General features: G+C 39.7%; 4 protein-coding genes across 10 annotated transcripts in view; 3 read left to right on the top strand and 1 right to left on the bottom strand.

Annotated features, from left to right (window-relative positions):
• Nucleotides 1–9,585, top strand: part of LOC146457145 (uncharacterized) — a 42,952-nt gene extending 33,367 nt beyond the window's left edge. For 2 of the 6 annotated variants that reach the window (XM_085092251.1, XM_085092254.1), the window contains exons 8-11: nucleotides 3,617–3,766; nucleotides 4,422–4,868; nucleotides 6,212–6,361; nucleotides 8,639–9,573. In XM_085092251.1, coding sequence (XP_084948377.1) covers nucleotides 3,617–3,766; nucleotides 4,422–4,868; nucleotides 6,212–6,361; nucleotides 8,639–9,136 — 1,245 coding nt within the window. In that variant the 3' untranslated portion in view covers nucleotides 9,137–9,573. Of the gene's footprint in view, nucleotides 1–3,616; nucleotides 3,767–4,421; nucleotides 4,869–6,211; nucleotides 6,362–8,638 lie in introns of all 6 variants that reach the window. The other 4 variants (XM_085092252.1, XM_085092250.1, XM_085092253.1 and 1 more) reach the window with 4 other exon arrangements.
• A 597-nt stretch (nucleotides 9,586–10,182) lies between these two features.
• On the bottom strand, nucleotides 10,183–11,817 carry LOC146457144 (uncharacterized). The gene is made up of 2 exons (XM_085092194.1): nucleotides 11,793–11,817; nucleotides 10,183–10,959 (listed from the first exon to the last, which is right to left on the bottom strand). The coding sequence occupies exons 1-2, from the start codon at nucleotides 11,815–11,817 to the stop codon at nucleotides 10,379–10,381; spliced, it is 606 nt and encodes a 201-aa protein (XP_084948320.1). The 3' UTR covers nucleotides 10,183–10,378.
• A 1,874-nt stretch (nucleotides 11,818–13,691) lies between these two features.
• On the top strand, nucleotides 13,692–18,258 carry LOC146457143 (DBH-like monooxygenase protein 1). 2 transcript variants are annotated; one of them, XM_085092262.1, is made up of 3 exons: nucleotides 13,692–14,036; nucleotides 16,893–17,042; nucleotides 17,762–18,258. In XM_085092262.1, the coding sequence occupies exons 1-3, from the start codon at nucleotides 13,761–13,763 to the stop codon at nucleotides 17,975–17,977; spliced, it is 642 nt and encodes a 213-aa protein (XP_084948388.1). In that variant the 5' UTR covers nucleotides 13,692–13,760; the 3' UTR covers nucleotides 17,978–18,258. The 2 variants fall into 2 exon arrangements, with proteins under 2 accessions (XP_084948388.1, XP_084948387.1); XM_085092261.1 differs by lacking the exon at nucleotides 13,692–14,036 and adding an exon at nucleotides 15,639–16,072.
• Nucleotides 18,259–20,090: 1,832 nt separating this feature from the next.
• On the top strand, nucleotides 20,091–21,955 carry LOC146457142 (DBH-like monooxygenase protein 1 homolog). The gene is made up of 3 exons (XM_085092260.1): nucleotides 20,091–20,460; nucleotides 20,726–20,875; nucleotides 21,636–21,955. The coding sequence occupies exons 1-3, from the start codon at nucleotides 20,182–20,184 to the stop codon at nucleotides 21,864–21,866; spliced, it is 660 nt and encodes a 219-aa protein (XP_084948386.1). The 5' UTR covers nucleotides 20,091–20,181; the 3' UTR covers nucleotides 21,867–21,955.
• The last annotated feature ends 1,301 nt before the right edge of the window (nucleotides 21,956–23,256 follow it).

The raw sequence follows: 23,256 nt of genomic DNA, 5'->3' as shown, positions 1-23,256 counted from the left end.
AGGTTCGCTTTTCACATCCGGTTGATTAACAATTGATCAAGTTCAAAGTTCTTCATTAACTATTTCAATCTTTCGTCAAGTTCCAGTTCAAAGTTCATTTTCTCGACAAGGTTGCACAAGAGCTTAGGTCTCTGATCCGGCGATCTGAAAGCCAAAAGCGCATTGACCCTTGTTAACGTAAGTAAAGGTGGACAGTCATCAACATCAAACATTATCGACTGAAATGTCTGTGTGTGTTTTAACACGCACAATTTAGGAATTTATGAACCGGAACATTCTTATTCCGAGCGCTGAAATAAACAAAGACAACAAAAGACTGTATTAACTCTTTAATCCTCAACAAAGCTCAACCTGAAACGAAACTTTTTAAGTCATTAGGCGGGAAAGGTGCTTAGTTAATTTAGGCGAGAAACACACGCGACAAATATTTTTCATTATTTCCGAGTTTTCGGGAAAAGTCAGGTTATATAGAGCGTCAGAAAAGGCCAAACACAGGCCAGAAAGGCCATAACCAGGCCTCAAAAGGCCAAAAGGGACAAAAGGAGACAAACGGGCCATTTGTAGTTATGTGTCTTTATTTTTCTAAGACACGCAAGTGGGTGTCGCGCGTATTTGTTTTTTGTTTTTTTCTAAAAAGACTTCCGAATGCAGATTCTTTAGCTTAGAAATTTTAGATCCTGGAGCTTGCGACTGGCCAAAGGGCTTTCGCCTTCCGTGGAGCAAAAGTCTACAATAATTTATCGCCGGAAGCATTTCAGAGACACGGAAAGTCTTAGCGTTTTGAAAAAGAGACTTTTTTAAGAATCTTTTCAATTCATATATTTTTATCGTAATTTTTTTCTCTATTTTGTCATGTAAATGTAAATAGTTTTCGTTTTCATTATTTTTATTTTCAAGTGTGGCGGAAGGGCCTCCAAAGAGGAGCTATACAATAAAGTATTTATGTATGTACTATATGACATCATGTATCCAAAAATAACTTCAAAAACCTGTCAAACCGGTGATACCGCCCATGACTGGTATAAGTTAAAAATAGACGTGAAAACTGCAAAGGACCGCGAACGATAATGCTGCTAGTTGACGTAGGATCTACAAGAGACCTAATCAGCCAAAAATAAACTGTAACACAAACTGCAAGGCTGATACTACGTGAAAGAGTTGACTTTGCGAGACAACAACGCGACAGAAACCGACAAAACAGGGCTGCAACCGTGGACAGCTGTTTCGTTCCTATTGGAACTCGTCAGCACGGTGTAGCAGTTCTATATGAAACCAGCGACAGAGCCAGCTCAAATAAAATGCAACAAAACCCATGTCCTATCAAGTTTCGTACTTTGAACCTGCCCGCTCCCCGAATCACGCGTTGCCACACCACGTGCCTCAGGGAGAAAACAGGCAAAGCATCGAGTTCCTGTCTCGCAAAGTTAACTGAATGTAGATGGATAAAACCATCTTAACATTGAAACGCATGGACAAAACCATGCTCAAAAGGCACAGCATATCGGATCTGTTAAGACCTACGGCCCCAAAAAATAAAGTAGACGTGAAAACTGCAAAGGACCGCGAACGATAATGCTGCTAGTTGACGTAGGATCTACAAGAGACCTAATCAGCCAAAAATAAACTGTAACACAAACTGCAAGGCTGATACTACGTGAAAGAGTTGACTTTGCGAGACAACAACGCGACAGAAACCGACAAAACAGGGCTGCAACCGTGGACAGCTGTTTCGTTCTTATTGGAACTCGTCAGCACGGTGTAGCAGTTCTATATGAAACCACAGGCGTCCCAAGCTCACGTTTAGAGAAAGCGAAAAATTAATTATCTATTTATTCATATATGCGTCACGGCTGTGTGAGTTGGAACGTGACCTTTCATCTTACGCGGTGTTAGGTTACATGAGAACCGTTGAGAATTTGAGCGCTTTATAAGACGTTGTATGGGGAATAAAATATCGTTCATTTAGAACGCTAAATATATTAAAATATCCTCATTTTTTACGTAAGATGATTAAAAAAAACTCACCTCTTGTGTGTCCGTTGTGCTTTTTCGTTATTTTCGCTGTTTTGGGCTTTTTATGCCACTACTGTTCTCTCCTTCATAAGACTCCGTCTTATGAAGGAGAGAACAGTAGTGGCATAAAAAGCCCAAAAAAAAAGCCCAAAACAGCGAAAATAACGAAAAAGCACAACGGACACACAAGAGGTGAGTTTTTTTTAATCATCTTACGTAAAAAATGAGGATATTTTAATATATTTAGCGTTCTAAATGAACGATATTTTATTCCCCATACAACGTCTTATAAAGCGCTCAAATTCTCAACGGTTCTCATGTAACCTAACACCGCGTAAGATGAAAGGTCACGTTCCAACTCACACAGCCGTGACGCATATATGAATAAATAGATAATTAATTTTTCGCTTTCTCTAAACGTGAGCTTGGGACGCCTGTGATGAAACCAGCGACAGTGCCAGCTCAAATAAAATGCAACAAAACCCATGTCCTATCAAGTTTCGTACTTTGAACCTGCCCGCTCCCCGAATCACGCGTTGCCACACCACGTGCCTCAGGGAGCATGACATCATTGATAAACCTGTCAAACCAGTTCATAACCTGTTGGTAAGGCTAAAATAAAATATGACGTCATCCTATAATGAGTGATCAAGACAATAGGCCATGACGTCATCGGCGTTAATTTATGCCCCCTCAAGTAAATGAGATTCCCCCTCGAAAAGGGAGACTAACTGGTGCCCCCTAGACTACTGACACTGCGCGTTAATTAGCCCTTGGACGGAATTTCCTTAATGTTATTTAGATTTCTAAGCCATCCATAAAACAACAGAGAAAGCAGTAAACTCAAGACTCAGTTCACGGTTGGTTTGTTAACATGACTCGCTCCATAACATTTAACATCTACATTGTTCGCAAAATCTCGGGGGAGACAGCCCACAAGTACAGTGCAAGACAACATTTAACTTTACGTGCGTATGTGTGGCGTAACAAAAAAAACTAAGCTCTAATACAAGAAAAACTGATCCAAAGAATAAGTACTCACTCACGGCTTGAAAATGGCAGTTGAAGTTATTTCTAATACTGCGATGAAATCAGTGTACCGACAGGTGATGTTTGTGGCTTGTCAGACAGCAATAAATTTCAATTTGGCCGAGAAATTCTTAAGCGATTCTGCCAGATGATCCATGATGTTTTGAGATCTAGAACAGAATGTGGCCACTACGAAGGATTCAACCCGCATCCAATTAACTGTTAGTCAATAATTCGCTAAAACTACACACGCGGTAACCGACTGAAAGTTGGTACTTTTATGCAGGGCAGAAACAATAACTCGATCGCAGTGACACTTCGACACACTTTCAGTTGCATGACCTCGGTGTTCGGCAAACTGCTTTACATGAAAGCCAAGCATTAAAACCTTATGATAGTAATTAAGTTTTAAAATTAAGCTATAGACCAGAGGCCTGTTAGGGCGTAACAGATGATAGCTACCATGATCTCGTTTAAGCGAGAAACCCGTTTGGAAACTTTTAACACATGTTTCAGATAATATTGTTTCAAACCTTTTTCTAAATTGCAAACTCATCCTCTTGATTATTGACAGGATTACTGGAGCACTGGTACGTCAGCACCAGCGAGAGATGCAGTCCAAAGCCTGACCTTGGTAAATGCTACAGAATCCGGTGGATATACCATGGTCGAGTTTTACAGGCCTGCCATGACTGGAGATACAGCCAACGATGTACAGTTCATGGTAAGTAACAAATATCCGAATTTAATTCTCACAGAAGGCAGCCTAAGAGCTGATCAGAGCTCTCTTCGCGGCTGTTAAAATTCAGGATAAGCATCATACTTAATGAATGTTTCTACAAACATGACTGCTCGTTTGGATTAAGTTGAAATTTAGCCTAAATTTTACGGTACTCGCCGAGCGGTTTTCATGCGAGTACCGTAAAACCAAAACTAAAGTTATTACTCTACCCAATCACAACAGACGCAAACAGCGCAATGAACCAATCCGGGCGCCTATTAGTTGACCAATCAGAACTCGAAGCGAATACAAGTACCATCCTTTAGTATATTATTATTATTATTATTATTATTATTATTATTATTATTATTATTATTATTATTATTATTATTATTATTATTATTATTATTATTATTATTATTATTGTCATTATTATTATTATTATTATTTTATTCAATTTTTTTTATTTTCTTTTCAATGGCGTGACAGATAAGAGACTTATGTATAGTTTACATTTTTCTTATATTTTTCTTACCTTTTATTAGATTTTGTTATTGTAACGATTAATCTGATTTAGCCTCTGGCTGCGATTTTGATCAGAATAAACTATCTATCTACCTATCTATCTTGATGGTTCTGTCCCTCTTTAACTTTGTAGAATTACACTGAAGTTTGGATGATGTGGGGTCTACATAGCGCCATAGACGCCAATATGGGTCTGTCAGCTAAACACGTTCTCAAAGGACGAATCGGAACGCCAAGCAAGTACAACCTGATCGTGGAGGCAATGAACGCTGGAATGTCCACCACGTCAGTCACCACGCCAGTCACCACGCCAGTCATCACGCCAGTCACCACGTCAGTCACCACGTCAATCACCACGCCTGTCATCACGCCAGTCACCAACAGTGACTACGCCAGTGTTAAAGCCGGTGACAATTTCGTTTTGCAATGGACGTACAGAAACAACATGCTGCATTTCAAAATGAAGTGCAAAGGCCTCGGATGGTGTGGGGTCGGATTTTCCGCGGAAGGCGATGGTAGAGACATGGTAAATTATGATATTGCTGTTGGTGGCGTGGCCTCTAACATGGGATATCTCTATGTAAGTTTATCAACAATTGTGACATTGTATTTTAAGGGTGATCATCAAATGCTTAAGCAACGCGATAAGCGCGGTTTTTCTAACCTGGTTTATCTGCCTCAGTTTATCAATTGGGCGCTAAAATTTGTATCTTGCCTGCGGTAACGTGTTTATTGACTTTGGTGTAGCTCCCTCACACAAACACAGCCAAACATATTCATGTCATTTTATGACTGCCTGTCCAGCTCAAGAGGTCGGTTTTCTAGTCTACGCAAGACACAAAGCGAGTGATCGAGAATAATTTATATATTTCGCTCGCGCTTAAGATCTGAAGGAAAAATGAAGATTTCGATCTCGCAGTTATTTCAATCCTTTCTTTACTAGAGCTCCTTTCAAATTGGCAAGGACACAGCGCAGCGAAACCTCTAAGTGGTAATACTTCCTCGGTTATGTCGTGCATCAGTAGCTTTGTGCATGAAAACGACTTGCCGGCATGACTTGGCGAAATTTTACTGACACTGCACTTTTATTCACCCTTGGACGGAATTTCCTTAATGCTTTTTAGATTTCTAAGCCATCCATAAAACAACAGAGAAAGCAATAAACTCAAGACTCAGTGCACGGTTGGTTTGTTAACATGGCTCGCTCCATAACATCTAACATTGTTCGCAAAATCCCGGTGGAGACAGGCCACAAGTACAATGCAAGACAACATTTAATTTTACTTGCGTATGCGTGGGGTAACAAAAAAAATTAAATTAAGATCTAAAACAGGAAAAATTGATCCAAAGAATAAGTACTCACTTACGGCTTGAAAATGGCAGTTGAAGTTATTTCTAATACTGCGATGAAATCAGTGTACCGACAGGTGATGTTTGTGGCTTGTCAGACAGCGCTAAATTTCAGTTTGGCCGAGAAATTCTTAAGGGATTCTGCCAGATGATCCATGATTTTTTGAGATCTAAAACAGAATGTGGCCACTACAAAGGATTCAACCCGCATCCAAGTAACTGTTAGTCAATAATTCGCTAAATCTACACACGCGGTAGCCGACTGAAAGTTGGTACTTTTATGCAGGGCTTTAGAAACAACAACTCGATCGCAGTGACACTTCGAGACGGCGTTCATTCACCTCAGTGTTCGGAAAACTCCTTTGCATGGAAGCCGAGCATTAAAACCTTATGATAGTAATTAAGTTTTAAAATTAAGCTATAGACCAGAGGCCTGTTAGGGCGTAACAGATGATAGCTACCATGATCTCGTTTAAGCGAGGAACCCGTTTGGAAATTTTTGACACATGTTTCAGATGATAATGTTTCAAACCTTTTTCTAAATTGCAAACTCATCCTCTTGTTTATTGACAGGATTACTGGAACACGGATACGTCAGCACCAGCGAGAGATGCAAGCCAAAACCTGGCCTTGGTAAATGCTACAGAATCCGGTGGATATACCATGGTGGAGTTTTACAGGCCTGCCATGACTGGAGATACAGCCAACGATGTACAGTTCATGGTAAGTAACAAATATCTGTATTAAATTCTCACAGGGGCAGCCTAACAGCTGATCAGGGCTCTCTTTCCGGCTTTTAAAATTCAGGATAAGCATCATACTTAATGAATGTTTCTACAAACAATCCTGCCCGTTGAAATTGAAATTTTTTTTTTTTTAACAATCATTTATTTGCAAAAAAATATATTACTTACTTCACTTACATTACGGGCTAAATACATCACTGGACAATACAGTATTCTACCTACAACACAGTGCTTACTGGTTACTTACGCTTGTCTACTAACGATACAAGACTCTAATTACAATTGAACACATACCAGACAGTAAAATGGCTTTCGCTCCTTACAATTACGGCTACTTAACATATATACTAACTAACGACTAAATTTAAACTACCTTATTACATCCAATCGTTATTTCATACCATGTACAGCAATATAGCTTACCGCCTACTTACTAATCTTCGTTATTAACTTATTGAATTTTAATTGATCATTTGGGACTGGAGGGCGTTCTTGAATGGGCTCCATTTCTTTTTAAAATAATATAGGGTATTATTATCTAAAGCGATTTGCTTTTCAATTTTCATGGAGTTCACGAGCAATTGTTTATATAGTTGCACCTTGGGTATGGTGTTTCTCAGTTTACAGTTGGATATATAATGTCTAGCAATAAGAAGTGAGTGATGTAAAAGTAGATGTGAGACATCGTTAATTAAGCCTAGACAGAGAGTGGGAGAGAGAGAAATGTCTTTCAAATCTTGAAGGTGTTGGGATATCCATTCAAATAAACTTTTCCGGAATGTCTGAGTATGTTTGCAGTACCAAAACAAGTGAACCAGAGTTTCAGAAGTTTCACCACAAAAAGAACAAGTGTCGACTTGTTTTATACCTATCTTGCAAAGAAAGTCGTTTGTAGCAATTCGTCTATGAAGAAACTTAAACTGGAATACTCTAAGCTTTGTTTCTCTTATACAGAGGAATGGTAAATAATAAGTTTTTTTTCCTTTTAATGATCGAATCTTGAACTATACTCCCTTCAGAAAGCCATTTTCCTTCACTCCGCAATGGTGTGGAAGCCTTTTTTTGGACAAGGCGTCTATAAAATTCTTTGCAAATATTTGAATGAGACAGTATAATCGCTATATCATTTGAAAGAGAGTTGTGTAAGACTGGTGAGCATGATTTCTTAAATTGTTTTAACGCCGATATTACTTTAAAGTACTCAAGGTAATTAGTTTTAATATTATATTTATCTATGAATACATTATAGCTTAAGAAAGTCTGATCTTTGTTAAGTAGATCTTTAACTTCTGTTACCCCTGCCTTAAACCAGGTTTTGTAAAAGAAAGGTCGGTTCTCTATTCTGATTAGTGAGTTATGCCATAAAAACATAGAGTCAAAATCAAGGTTATTCTCTCTGTAATTTAAATTGGTCCAGTGTTCCATAAATTCCCTCAAAAAAGGATCCTTTAGGTTAAGCTGTAAAACGTCTTGCGGTTTAAAGTTACTTGAAAACACTGCTTTGCCTCCATGCTTCTGGAGGTAGTAATCAACGAAAAGCTTCCATTTCCCTGATTATCATTATTTAAGTAACCTTATATCCACTTCATTTTTAGAGATTCATTAAAACTATGAATATCTATCATCTTGAGACCCCCTTTATCGTAGTCATTAATCATTTCTACTCTTTTGATTTTATCCCCTTTTTTATCCCAGAGAAAATCATACAACAAAGAATTAATTTCTTTAATTGCACCTTGATGCGTTGGGAGAGAGGATAGAACATGGCAATTTGCGATACTGCCAGAGATTTAATGATCGTAATTTTACCTAGAAGAGTTGAGTTGAAATTTAGAGCGGTTTTCATGCGAGTACCGTAAAACCAAAACCAAAGTTATTACTCTAGCCAATCACAACAGACGCAAACAGTGCAGGGAACAAATCCGGGCACCTATTTATAGTTGACCAATCAGAACTCGAAGCAGATACAAGTAACCTGCCTTTAGTATATTATTATTATTATTATTATTATTATTATTATTATTATTATTATTATTATTATTATTATTATTATTATTATTATTATAAGCCATAGCCTAAGAATGTTAATGTAAATATGTTTTATGTTTGTATATTTTCTTAACGCAAGGTCATTCTGAGTGATATGATTGTATTAGATTGTACATTTGTTATTATCATTTCATTTTATTTGTTTTTTTTTAATGGCGTGACAGATAAGAGTCTTGATCGGTTCAGTCCCTCTTTAAATTTATAGAATGACACTGAAGTTTGGATCATGTGGGGTCTACATAGCATCATAGACACCGATATGGGTCTGTCACCGTCAAATAAACACACTCTCAGAGGACGAATCGGAACGCCGAGCAAGTACAACCTGATCGTGGAGGCAATGAACGCTGGAATGTCTTCCACGCCAGTCATCACGCCAGTCACCACGCCAGTCATCACGCCAGTCACCACGCCAGTCACCACGCCAGTCACCACGCCAGTCATCACGTCAGTCACCACGCCAGTCACCACGTCAGTCACCACGCCAGTCACCACGTCGGTGATCACGTCAGTCATCACGTCATTCATCACGTCATTCATCAAGCCAGTCTGCACGCCAGTCACCATTTCAGTCTGCAAACCAGCCTCCACACCAGCACCGGTCACGCCAGTTACGAATGCAGCGAGTCTGCCGGGATTTTATGTTGTCATGTTTTCCATTCTGTCTCTAGCTTGCTGTGTTTTGTGTAGTCCTTTTATGTAACGTCTAACTTAGGGTGCGTTTCTTTGGGAAAATCCGAATTCGGATTTTTAAATCCTAAAACGGATATTGCGGTTCTTTGCTAAAATCCAAAAATGGATTTTAAATCCAAAGTATCCACACTCGCCATTACATTCCCGCCATGAGTGACCAAGGTAAGTGCAATTTCCTCGGCAAACGGCCGAGCATCTCTACGAAAAACAAAAACGAACTTGCCGCCATTTTAAAACTCTCGGATCTGATACTCGTTTCTCGACATTTCTGGTAACTTACCGGGCCCGATAAGACAACATTTAAAAACATACTTACCGGGCCCAGTGATTTTCCGGGACGTTTGAGAAACATGCCCCAGTAATTCAATCTTGAATTTTCCCAAAGAAACGCACCCTTAAATAGTCTCCTGCTCAGCCGTTATTTTAGTCGTCATGCAACGCTCCTCCTTGTGGGGAGGAGCGTTGCGTGACGTCGCAAAGCCAAACGGTTCGTAGGAGACCAAACTTAAAGCGGCAATGTCACCCTAGTAGTAGTGTCACTTTGAATCGGTCAAAAAAAAAAACACATTTGTAATAAAGGAAACATTAAAATAATGGTCCAGTTCTGTAAACGATTACTTTATCAATTAACAGAAGTTAGAGTCAATACTGTTTAGCTGAGGGTGGCAAGGATGCAAATGGATTGCAACTGGCAAGTTTTTTCAAGTTCTTCCTGCTTGTGCTAAAGGCGCTAAACACTGGTTACTAAATGTCCTTTCTTTGATGAATCTCTTGAAAATTTTCTGTTTAGTGCTCTAAAAGCAATTGTTGTTTGAGCAAAGTTACATTGCTAAATATTTGTTGCAGTTTTGTCCAAAACACAGCAAAATCCCTGTGACAATGTCCGTTTAAATTGGATTAATGTAGAGACACCAAGTTCATTAACTATCAAAACGCATTTTTACTACTAAAGCTAAGTGATTCGAAGCTCTCAATTTGTCTTCGACTTCGCCAAAAAGAGATTAGTTTGGTGAACCTCGCGCACGGTTTCCTCGTTTTCTTCAACTTCAACTTCAACTTTTCCCTTTAACGAAGTTTCTAAGGAAGTAAGTAAGTAAAGCCTTTATTTAAAGAGGGTGGCACTTAATAGCCAAAGGCTAATAAACTTGTGGCCCTCACAACTATTTACAATCTAAAATACTGTAAGCTAAAATATATACATATACAGTTAAAATAAAATATGACATGATTCGATTATAAGATAAAAAATAAATTATGAAATTATGAAATGATGCAAAAATTGTTGTTCCTTAAAAATCTTGGCAAACATGTTCTTTTTAAAACATGCTACAGAATTTAGTTTCCTAATTTCAATTGGTGTGCTGTTCCACAGTCTTGTTGCCGAAACAGCGAAAGAGCGTCCTCCTTCTGTTTCTCTTTTATATTTAGGACAAACAGCATTAGTGCTTGAATATCTAGTGTTGCGGGAGTGCCGCTTATTATTTAAAATTAAGTGTTCATTTAGATAATTCGGCAAAGTCCCATTAATTCGCTTATACATTATTGTGCATTTATCAATCTTATGTTGCTCATAAAACGGGATCCAACCTAGCTTGTTAAACAAAGCAACTGATGGTGTCATGTGATCGGCATAACAAATAACGCGTGCCGCACGTTTTTGCAATCTTAAGACCCTATGAACCGACTCTTTATCGCAATTTGCCCAAACAACGTTAGCGTAAGACATAACAGGGCGAATAATGCTATTATAAAACTGAAGTCGCTGTTTAAGAGGTAGACACGCTCGGATCTTACGCAATATTGCGATTCTAGAGGCCAACTTTTTTTCTTTCTCTGAAATGAAGGTAGCTATTGGACGAACTCAATTTGGCGGAGTCACAGTTAAAGCAAGAGAGAGTGAATCCACGTTTACTTGTTTATGACCCATGTTGTAGGCACTGTTAAAAAATAAAAGTTGAAAACTAAAATGCTAAACCAACAAAACTGAACCGATGGTGTGAAATCAAATTTGAACTAAAAATTTGTTCCTCGCCGTTTTTTTCTTTAATCGCGCCGTCCGCAGTGATATACAAACTGTCTAGCCTACGTGGCAATTGTTTCCTCTCTGATCGAGAGCGTTGGAGGCACGCAAAGTCGAAAAGAAGCGAAAAAATTGTCCCTTCTCCCCGAAAGCTTTCGTTCGCGTCTCGCGCTTGCTTCGTACACATGCAAACATTAGTCAGTTGTCAGCGTGAGGAATTAGGGGAAATATGCAAACTTATTTATCCTGTTGTGGGATGTCAAGTGACTTCTCCTTTTGCCAGGAGTATGCTTTTGGTAGGGAAACTATCGATGCGGCTCTAGGTGGAATGTGGCTTCACGAGAATATGCATCTGCAAAGTCGCGAGATTTTACAGACGTTTGTATGGTGGAGAGTAAGTTTGTGCCCCCCACCATACAAACTTCTGTAAAATTTCGCGACTGTAGAGCTATAATCTTCGCCGCCGGCACGCTTCTGACATATTGATTTCAAACTTGGCAACTTTACTACTATAAGGCGCTCTTTCCAGAAGTGGTGATGGATGTTCGCTAGCTGGTCCTTATCAAAAGTTGAAAAAAAAAAACGGGGAATGGTCTATTGTCAGTATCGTTACTTTTCTGGTTTTAACAATAAGTCTATACTCTACCGCGTTCTCCACGAGTTGAAGTCATCTTACGCCTACCACAGAAAACTCAACCTTGCAGTCAAATATGACGTCCGGACATACGTATTCATACTAGTTTTAACACCACCAGCTTTCAACCTGTCATGGACGTATTTTGCGTTCAATGACAAACACTGCCGGTTATTTATGGTAACTGAAAATGTTTGTTATTTATGGCAGACAAAAGGGCGTGCGCTTATTGGAGATGACACCTTATCTTGTTTTAGCCGACAATATCAGTAAGCTTTATAGACAAGAAATGTTGACCGTCTGTCTCTTTGTGCTCGACCAGGAATTGCTTCCAAAAGCCGAAACTCTCTTTCTCAAGTTCAGCACAAGTGATCAACAGCCCAGTTTACCTTTCCACAACTACTGAAGGGCACAGTTACACACTTATGATCATACCATAACTGGTAACTTGTTTTATGTGACGGAAATACCCTTTGTCCATTGTCCTTACCTTGCCCTTCCCCTCCCTCCTTGTCTTTCTCTTCCTCCAAGGTAAGGTCCCGTAATAATTTCTCCCAGATCTCGAAACACAAGAGCTTCTTGTGAATATTAAACTACCTCAATTCGTTACATGCAAGCAGACTTACGTAATTACCCCTTCTCCTCTAGGAATTTGACCACTAAGTAGAGGCCAGGTGTAGAAAAGGGTACTGGAAAATAAGTATTTTACAATAGGTTAGGGTTTGAAGAACCGGACCGCACGCCCCCACCAAAAAATTCAGGGGAGTACCCCTTCCCTCCCTCCCTCCCACCCCTCTCGGAATGCCGGGCAGCAAACGAATAAATTTCAACTGGCAAAACAAACTTTTTCTTCTCACTTCAAAGTCTTCACCTTCTTAAGCAGTGATCGCTTTTTTAGTTGTGTTAATATGTCCCTCAAAATGTCTCAGTGGTCAATCCTGAGGCGATTATTCTTCTCACGGTTCTTCCAATAATGCAAGAACACTGGTAATGCTAATTTTTCAGTCTTTCGCTACTTAAGTCGTCTTTGCAGATGACAATTAACTGATTAACCTTTCCAGTTCTGTCGAATCAATTCTCTTACTAATCTCGTAAAGTAAGTTATTATACTCGTGTTTAGACATTTATGAATGAAAGGTAAAGGCAGTGAATGGAAGCAGCCTTTTTGTTACGGAAAAGTCTGCAGAGTCAAATTGCTTACACGTAGTTATCCAACATCATGGACGACCATGCAGAAAGAAGGGGCTTTCCGTGGCTTTTTCGCGCTGGAAATTCTTGAATCTTGGCACTGGAGGAACCGCGGAAAGAATCTTCCATTCGTACTGATCTACTTAAGCTTTATTACAGCGCGACATGCAGCTTTAGCTAAATAAACTTTGAAATAAATGTCACCGAACGGCAAGCACCCATCGGCCGAGACGATCTCAATCCACCCAACTCTCTTGCACCTTTTCTTGGTCAAGACAAAATAACTGCTTTACATCCCACAAAGTATTTTTGCGGTATTTTCCTTGTTATTGGCCCCATGCCTTGAATTTAAGGGGGCTTTTTGAAAAAGACACATAGGCTGAATACAATATTTTATATATAAAATGTGTCACCCCACAACGGGAATTGGTGCAAAATAGAACTGATTTTCATTTTTATAGATTCAAGGCACAATGAAAATATTTCCTGTTCTCTCGGTATAGTAAGAGTTATCGAGGTGGGAAGGTAGAGTGAAATTGTAAAGTCTCCCAGAGCTAAAAAGAAAATACGGCATGTTGTTTTTATTTGTATCGTGCGTATGCAAAAAAAAATAGATTTGCGCACAATATCCGTCTTTTCCGTTTTCGTTAGTTAAAATAGCTCAATGGATTACTTATAAAGCTTTGTACGCATGTAGTTGCCGCACATTCCACCGACGTTGAAAAGAGAGTAAACAACTTGTACTCTCGAGTTATTCAGAACATAAAAAACTAGTCGAACAAAATCGTGTCCATGGAATTCGCGAGCCAAATCTACGCTGTCTCTGTGCTAGCCTTGTTTTGTTACACTCTTTCTGAAGTGGATTCGTTGAATCCAGCCATCGTCGAATCCGGTGATGGTAATTTCAAGGTGCAGTGGACGTATGGCAACGGAAAGCTGATCTTCAACATGACTTGTAAAACCACGGGCTGGTGTGCGGTGGGTTTTACCACAACTGCTGATGGAAGGAACATGGTGAATTACGATATTGCTGTCGGTGGTGTCGACGCCAACGTCCCTTATCTTGATGTAAGTTTATTTTACTGTGTTTTTTATTTGTTTCGACTCTGTTTTAGGGTCGAGTGATTTAGGGGTGCGGAGATCTAAGATTAACCAGCTATAAAAGCATTGGACTTCGACCTCAGTAAACTGGGGGTTCGTACTGAACAAGAACCTGCTTTCGGCTGTTAAGTTTATATGTCATAGGTAAGATACCTAACGAGGTAAGTGGAGGATTACTAGCGGTGCTTATAGTCACTTCAGGCTTCAAGACTAGGTCATACAGAGTTTTTGAACGATGAGCTACAAAGCTAGTTCCATCCGGCGTCAATTGGTATGGTAAAAGATTAGGGAGATTTAAGGGCCTTTTCTCTCATTTAGACTTCATTCGCCTTGATGTCATTAGTCGTACTGTAGAAAAAGGGCAGTACAAACTGCTGTACAGGAGGTCAATGCTAATATAACTATATTATATTGGATAGCCACTTTGTAAATGGAAACTACCTCACGTCAATATAATTAACTGCATTATACATAGCCATAAGAAGAGGCTGTGTGGTTAAAACAGAAATCGTACCGTCATTTGTAATATTGAGTGGTATCCATTGTTATGTATTCAATTGCCGCTGTACTACGTAGAAATTTTTTTAAGGTAGCAATATCGTTGGGTGCATATTGATACGTAAAGGCTCGATTGGCTTTTTCATCGGTTGTTGACGCCGGCATTCAACATTTTCTTGATCTCTCCCTCAAATTAACCCCCTCTAATGAATGTAAAAACGCCTTTCCAACTCTAACTTTAAATGCACTTCAACGCAATTCAAGCTGATCTCAAAGTCCTTGAAAGCAAACTATAATAACTGAAATATTATTTATATCTATTATTATCGTTATTATTATTATTATTATTATTATTATTATTATTATTACTAAAAAAAATATTTATTACTTTATTATTATTATTCTTTTTTGCAAGACCACCAATATTATTTTCGCGCCTTCTCATTGCACCACGTACGTCACGAGATACAAAACCGGGTGGCGGTTATTAGGTACTTGATCCAGTCCTCTTATATACCGATCACCTCACCTGAACCGAAGAATTCCATAATATCTGAACATAAGCGCCATCTTTTGAGGGCTTACTCTCGGGGAGCTTCAGTTTATAACTAAGGAGGAAATTTTGCGTTTTCAAATTAGTCGAGAACTTAATAATGAAGAGGCTACAATCTTGGACAGAATAAAATGAAAAATTAAACCCCCCCTCCCCCCAAAATCAATGATGATTTCGCGCGCAAAGCAAAACGCGCCATTTTCCCATCATTGAAACGGGGGGGAGGGGTGGTCTTAACAACCTGAAGCGGGCTGCTGTCGATCGGAAGGATGTTTATGAGATTTAGCCGACCTTGGGGGGAGGGAGGGGGAGACGGAGGAGGGGATATTTTATGGAGGGATTAAAGTTGGAATTTTATGGCACCTAGTAAAAATGAAGGCCTCGCAAACTAGTTTATAAAACTATCCTACCATTAGCAACTTTAAAAAAACTCGGCACGTCGTTTAAGGTGGTGTTTTGGCAATAACGTGATATACCTAGATCGCATGCTACGGTGATAACAGATAATGACAACAAAAGGTACTTTGAACGGTTACAAAGTGTCTGGTACTGTCTGACACCAGTACAAAACTGACAAACTTGACAAAGTGCTAGGCGCCGTCTGATACCGAAAAGAAAAAAAGACTCAAAAGACTGTCGAGAATTTCAAAAGCGCACCGGCAAGGCTACATCCATGGCGTTCTCGTCACAAATCTACGTTTTCTTGGTACTAGCAACGCTCCATCACGCTTTTCCTAAAGTCGATGCATTGAAATACGCTAGCGTTGATTCTGGTGATGGTAATTTCAAGCTGCAATGGACCTATAACAATGACAAGTTGACCTTCAACATGACTTGTAAAACCACGGGCTGGTGTGCGGTGGGTTTTACCACAACTGGTGATGGAAAAAACATGGTGAATTACGATATTGCTGTTGGTGGAGTGACCTCTAACATGACAACATATCTAGATGTAAGTTTTTTTTAACTCTCACTGGAGATGTGGTACATGAAAGGTGGCTTACGATGTTCCGCAGATGAAAGGGAAGAACGAAATCGAAGCAACAACAAAAATCGTAATAACGGCATGCAAGCCGGATTAACAATTACTACGTGACGGCAAGAGTTTTTCCTATCTTCCGAACCTTAGTAGTTTGTCTAGCCGATGAGCCGACGATAATAGGTTTCGATTTAGAAATAATATTTTTACCTTTTTTTGTGTTTTGCTCGTTTTAATGATGTTGTTGTTGTTGTTGACACAGACGCAAGTCGACAACAGTTTTGCGAACCTCCTTTCGTCGATTACCTATCGGTCACCATTGGTATTTAGTAAGACAGGGCTGTGAGCATGACCAGATCTTCAAGGCATGAAAAATACTGTACTTGTAGGCTTGTGTTATATAGTTTTATTATCTTTTCATGGCTGACCAGTTACGTTCCTAGTGGTTCTTTAGTAGTATGAGACGAGGCCTATAAAAAAATGCTCTTAAAAAAGGTTTGCCCACCCATTCACACCTTTTGACAAGGTTCCTAATGGATCAACTGTCTAAACTTCGGAGCAGTTCATTCTTCTGAATTACTGACCCTAGCCTGGAAACGTAATTGCTTGCATATCATCTTGCATACCATTCTTGATTGGCAGCTGATTTTCTCTCCTGTTCATTGATGTTTTAAAAGACTTCCTCGATCCCACAAACCATCACGAATCCAAATTCGTCCCCAGGCTCCCCCCAGATTCTGAACTGGGGAAGCGAAAATGTATTGATTGAAGCATTTTTTTTCTTTGCCTACAGGGTTACCAAAGCACCTCTGTTGGAGCCCCACCAAAAGATCCCACGCCAGATTACAAGCTGATAAAAGCTACTGAAGAAAATGGATATACCAGTGTGCAGTTTGAAAGGGACTCTACTACAGATGGCGATGACAAGGATGTCCAATTTCTGGTTAGACTTTTTTTATTTACCTATTATTAAGAAAATAAAACTTATGAAAGTGTCCTTCCAACCCAGCCCACTAAGAGTGTCTCCTGTTCTTTTCGGTTCCAGTCTCCTTCAGAATGTATTCAAAACAAAACTCCTTCCTTCATTTTTCATTCTTCGATTAAAAATTACAGCCTAACATATGATTAACTCGTGTAAACTGTCGTAAGGGAAGGAGGGTCAGAAATGGTTTCTATTTTTCAACTGCGCTTATCACTGCATAAAAAATGATGATTTTGCTAGCCAGTGCCTCAATCTCAGTTCAAAAACGCTTGTAGTTTACACTCCACTCCCATAACTGGAAAAAATAATCAAATCGAACATAAACGATTAAAAATACCAACTGGCAGGAGGCAGACCAGCTTACTTACAAGACGGGCCGAAGAGTTGGACTAGAAAGCGGGACTCGAACCAGGTACCCCCGCTACCCCCGACAACACCAGGCGAGGATCATCCTCTCTTGACGATTAACATTTAAACTGTAATACGGATGACACCCCCGACAACACCAAGCGAGGATCATCCTCTCTTGACGATTAACATTTAAACTGTAATACGGATGACACCGTCAAATATGCAATGCTTTCTCCGGCCACCTTTTGATTGCCTGCATTCCTCAAGGTATACCAAGAGAAATTGAAACAGTACCCACTAACTCCTTTTGCCCTGTGTTAAATTTTCAGGGTAACACTGATGTCTGGATTGTGTGGGCCTGGCGTGACAAGGACGACGCAAGTTCAGGTCTGAACGTAAACTTGAAACACACCGCCACCGGGATATCACGAAGAAAGTACAATCTGATCATGGAGGCAACTGGGAAGAACGCGGCGAGTGTGACGGAGTCACGTGTTCTGCCTTTTGCTATAATGGCCTTGATCGTGTGCACTTTGACTTTATAAACGGAAGCCATAACTGTGATTGTTTTTTTTCTTTACGGTTTGTGTTAAATAGTAAAATGGAGAGCATGTCTTTAGTGAAACATCAACCGGGGATTAATTTTTTCCACTCAGCTGAATCACGCATGCGTATGAGGACGTTCCAAGTGAATAATAAATTTCATAGACGACGTAACACAGTCTTAATGTTATACTCTTTGTTTCTTGGTGCGAATTGCTTCTCTAAATTAAAACTGATGTCGTTCTGAGTTTGTATAATTGCCAGAAGAAGGAATAAAGGGCTATTGCTACGGGTTTTTCTTCGAGCCAATACTACTACTACTACTACTACTACTACTACTACTACTACTACTACTACTACTACTACTACTACTACTACTACTACTACTACTACTACTACTTCTACTACTACTTCTGCTACTACTACTACTACTACTACTACTAGTAACAATAATAATAATAATAATAATAATAATAATAATAATAATAATAATCTCTTTATTAACATATTCTAAACAGGTTTCTATTTACAAGTTAAAAGTCCTAATTTTGAAATATTTAACTTACAAAAAATTGACTTAGAAAAGTTTAACACGTCAGAAAATAATTAACAATAAGGCCTAAATTCTAAATTATGCCAGAAAATCAGCCAGCAAAAATTCAGAGTAAACATCCCAAGACGCACGTGTTTTACTGAAAATGTTTAACTTGTGACAGCATCTCGTTTCTGAAAAAAAAGGTTTTGTTCAAATTTGAGCCGCCATAATAGTAATAATAATAATAATAATAATAATAATAATAATAATAATAATAATCCATCAAATATTATCGCTCGCGCGCGATTGGTCTAAACGCCTCACGTGACCGAATATACCCCAGCTAAAACTGGGGAATATCCGATGATATTCCACAAGTGATATTCCCCAATTTCAAATACTTCAAGGCGCGTCTTGTTTACAATTAAAATTAATGTCAAGATGGGGGAACGGTTTGCTTTTGTGACAGAAGGAGAGATAAACCTGCTGGTCGACAAAGCAGTATCAGAAATCAACATGCACTCTAAACGTTTTTGACGGTAACCTGTTCTTAAACGAAATGTTCAAATACTCAAGCTCGTTGCTACATGTTGCGAAAAATATTTGAAGGATAAAAACCACAATAGTGAGCCTCCATTTGGCTTTAAAAATATGCTCAGATATTTGTCATTGGAATTTCCGGTAAGCTGCGGTTCGTCTCTCCAAAGTTCTTTTCTCCTGAGAATGAAAGGGTTAAATAACGATCCTAATAATCCATGCCTTGACATGTGCTTTCAAAGGAGAGATTCTCAAGCAAGGTTATCTTCTTATTACGCATTAAGCGGGCTAATCGGCTTTCGAGCACCCTTCCCTGGACTTGAAATTCAAAGATCATTCTTGTTTAATACCTCCTCTGTGATCACTAGCTGGATTTAGTACAAGTCACTGAGGCAAAGCTGACTGGTAAAAAGTCTAAAGCAAAAGTTTTATATAGTCAATCACTTTACATAGATGACAGAAAACTTCGGCTAAAACACTTTACTTCAACAATGACACACGCACGCTCGTTAAAGGATAATACGAGTCAATTTTATCCTCTGATTGAATTTCAAACTGAAACCTTTCTTGGGCAAATTTCTTTGCCTCCCAAGATTTCCGCAACGGAAAAGACCTATAAGAAAGCGTCAGTTATATTCCATTTAATTATAATTTAAGCCCACTGTTTATAACTCTGTCTTATTTTCTTAGTAATCAGAGCCTGATTACGTGCACAAGCATTCCATCTTATAAAGGGTACTGTTTGTTTTGTTATGCTGTCTACAGTTGCCAATCAATAGTTTAAAAAAATAACGCCTTTCTGAAGAGCTTATAAGGCTCTTCCACAGCTGTCAACCCACTTATAATCCCAGGGAAAATATGACACGTATAATTTTCATTCCTTTCAGAGGGGAAGAATAGTGATCTGGAGCAGCTTAGGATGCTCAGAGAGTTTGCGCATGATTTTCCGTTATCGCGGCACCTTTTTTGTGTATTTTTCCAAAAAATATGATAGGATTATTTCTAAGTCAACTGATATGAGATTAAGCCACGCCAACAAAACGAAATTCTTGGGTTTCCATAACGACTCCAACGATCACCCAAGTTATTGTTATCGCCAGGTTCAGAATCTCACGACCAAGGAAAGCTGCATCCATGCCGTTTATATCCCAAATCTGCGCTATCTCTGTGCTAGTGTTGCTTCGTTACGCTTTTCCTAAAGTCGATGCATTGAATTACGCCAGCGTTGATTCCGGTGACGGAAATTTCAAGCTGCAATGGACCTATAACAATGACAAGCTGACCTTCAACATGACTTGTAAAACCACGGGCTGGTGTGCGGTGGGTTTTACCACATCTGCTGATGGAAGAAACATGGTGAATTACGACAGTGCTGTTGGCGGAGTGACCTCTATCACGACAACATATCTTGATGTAAGTTAAAGATTGTGCTTTTACTTGACTAAGAGGAGACGATTTGTGCTTGAGTAGCTAAAGCCGTCCACTTGAACTTCCAATCTAAAATTGCATCGTTTAAAAAATATTCTCTTCTTTCGAATTGCCGCATAATCAGCAAGACACCCACCCTACAGTTGTTTAAGTGTTTAATCATTTTATGCTTTTATGCAAATTATTCCAGAGTAATTTATTTATATCTCTTCCCTGACTACAAAGTGGTGTTTTCGTTTTATCCTGAAAGGGTTACCAAAGCACCTCTAAAACTACACCATCAAAAGATCCAACGCCAGACTACAATCTGATCAAGGCTACTGAAGACAATGGATATACCAATGTGCAGTTTGACAGGGACACAACGACAGATGGAGACGACAAAGATGTTCAATTTCTGGTCAGTATTATATTTTAGACTTTTATACCGTAAAAAAGCTATGAGGAAACCTGACGTACACTCCGGCCTAGGCGTCTGCTCGTGCAGGCTAAAACCTGCACCCAATCTACTTTATTTTTATCTCTGTTGGACTGCTGCCTTTGTAAGTGGTATTTTATAACTCGGCTTGTTCTTCGAGGGCAGACATCAGTTCTTGCCGTAAGAGTTCTCACATTCCAAATATAAATTTCAGTTTACGTTACCACGACTACAACAAAACTCGGAAAGCGAACTCAGAAATGGGCCGAATATTTCCGGCTTAATTATGAATCTTTCCAAACCCACTTTTTAGTGGGGGTATTTTCAGCATCAGCCATATTGAGTACGGATCAATTTTCAAAATTCTCCGGCGTTTTCCAAAGAGCAGTAGTTCTATGATTTTCGAAGAGTTCTACAAGAGTAATTTTAACAAACTGCCTTTAACCTGACAATAAGACGCCAGTTCTGAAGATTACTGAGTATTTCTGAGGCCAGATTTATGAGAGAGTCACTTCAAATATATTTCGATTACATCCCGGAAATATATTTGGGCTCAAACCAAACCTTGATGCCGAAATTCTGCTGTGAATGAAGGAAAAAACAGCGAAGTAAGCAATGAGTGGCACTTTCAGATAGACGGCATTGTTTAATCCACCTTTTGATTGCCTGCATTTCTCAAGGTATACCAAGACAAATTGAAACAGTACCCACTAACTCCTTTTGCCCTGTGTTAAATTTTCAGGGTAACACTGATGTCTGGATTGTGTGGGCCTGGCGTGACAAAGACGACGCAAGTTCAGGTCTGAACGCGAACTTAAAACACACCGCCACCGGGATATTACGAAGAAAGTACAATCTGATCATGGAGGCAACTGGGATGAAACCCACAGAGAAGAACGCAGCGATCGCGAGTCAATCGGGGGCACGTTTTGTGGTTTTATCTATGTTGGTCTTGATCGCTTATACTTTGTAGTCTTTTAGAACTGCAATTGTCCTGTTTCTTTAGTCTGAGCGTATAAATGTAAAATTACAGTTATTGATTAAAACCACAACTTAAAGTTCTGTTACACAAGACATTTTTTCCTGCAACATGTAATGTATTGCCGACGAACGCGTTGCGGGCGTAAAGCTAACGAGACACTTTGCACTACACACTGTTACACGTTTCAACGCTCTGATTTCGCAACGCTGCAGTTGTTGACTGCTTATTTTTCTTGTAGTTGTGACATCACATTGTACAGCTAAACTACTAGACTTTCTCAAAGTCGCTTGCTCGCTTCTCATTGAATGGACCTGACGCGAGCTCTCGCTCGCTCGCGCTCCGCGCTCGCTCGCTCGAGCTCTGACGATCGCGCTTCGCGCTCTCTAAGCTCGACTTGTAAGCAAGTCTACTAAACTACCAAAAATTCTGTTGGATTTTTCTTGTTCACGGACGTCAAATTTGACAGTTTTTGTTCAGGCATGGGCTGAAAACGCAATTTTGAGAGTTTTTTCATGTCACGTTCCGTACCGACTACTTAGCATGTCACGAACGCCGAGGAGCAGCCTAGAACGAGTCACGGTGTGTGGTTATTCCAGTGTTTTAATTGCATTATGATGGTGTTTGTCAATTCAAAAACTACTAATTTGCACCGCTTACATATTCCGGAATAAAGATAACTGAACTGAAATTGATCCAGACCAGCAATCCCTGTCCCATGGCCCAACCCTCTGATCTCCCAGTGTTCCGTGATCCCTGCTCCCCCCCCCCCCCCCCCCCCTTTGATCAACTGAGGAGATTTAGGCAGAGAACAGGAGGGGCAGAGAAAGCACTTCTGGATTACGTGAGCGCAAGAGAGCAGAAAGAGATCAGAGAATTAAGTTCGGCGATGACAGTGTTCAGTTAAACTTGCAGGAAGGAAGGGAGGGGCTCCTGGAGTGCCGGGGACGAATTCTGGGGGATTACCTTATTTATCTCCCAGATACTCACCCCTACACCAAGAAGCTGGTGATGATGTCAGATTTGGTCACACTCCACGGGGGAGTGGGCCTTACAATGGCTAAACTAAGAGAAGAGTTCTGGATTCCACGTCTAAGGCGCCTCGTGAAGAAGGTCATCAGGCAGTGTTACGGATGCAAACGTTTCCAACCAGTTGCTCTCGCGACCCCACCTCCCGGTTAATTGCCGCCAGAGAGAACAAAGGCCTTAGCTCCCTTTTTTCAAGTTATTGGTGTGGATTTCGCTGGGCCGATTAAGTACAACAAGTCTGCACGAGTGGAAGGGAAGGCCTACCTGGTGCTTTATGTATATAGCTTAACGAGAGCGTTGTACCTGGAAGTCTTGCAAAATCTGGAAACCACCACCTTCCTTTCAAGCTTGAAAC

This window comes from Pavona decussata, unplaced genomic scaffold (genome assembly GCF_977016875.1).
Source record: "Pavona decussata unplaced genomic scaffold, jaPavDecu1.1 SCAFFOLD_245, whole genome shotgun sequence".
Classification (NCBI taxonomy): domain Eukaryota; kingdom Metazoa; phylum Cnidaria; class Anthozoa; order Scleractinia; family Agariciidae; genus Pavona; species Pavona decussata.
This window is presented reverse-complemented; position numbering and strand designations above follow the sequence as displayed.

Bases quoted from the DNA above. Each gene is read 5' to 3' on its own strand.
- LOC146457144 (XM_085092194.1), bottom strand. From the start codon at position 11,817: ATGACTTCAACTCGTGGAGAACGCG. The intron at 10,960-11,792 runs GTAGAGTATAGA...CCTTCATTTCAG, and splicing joins TTCAACTCGTGGAGAACGCG to AGAAAGAAAAAAAGTTGGCC.
- LOC146457143 (XM_085092261.1), top strand. From the start codon at position 15,794: ATGGCGTTCTCGTCACAAATCTACGTTTTCTTGGTACTAGCAACGCTC. The intron at 16,073-16,892 runs GTAAGTTTTTTT...CTTTGCCTACAG, and splicing joins ACATGACAACATATCTAGAT to GGTTACCAAAGCACCTCTGT. The intron at 17,043-17,761 runs GTTAGACTTTTT...TTAAATTTTCAG, and splicing joins ACAAGGATGTCCAATTTCTG to GGTAACACTGATGTCTGGAT.
- LOC146457142 (XM_085092260.1), top strand. From the start codon at position 20,182: ATGCCGTTTATATCCCAAATCTGCGCTATCTCTGTGCTAGTGTTGCTT. The intron at 20,461-20,725 runs GTAAGTTAAAGA...TTATCCTGAAAG, and splicing joins TCACGACAACATATCTTGAT to GGTTACCAAAGCACCTCTAA. The intron at 20,876-21,635 runs GTCAGTATTATA...TTAAATTTTCAG, and splicing joins ACAAAGATGTTCAATTTCTG to GGTAACACTGATGTCTGGAT.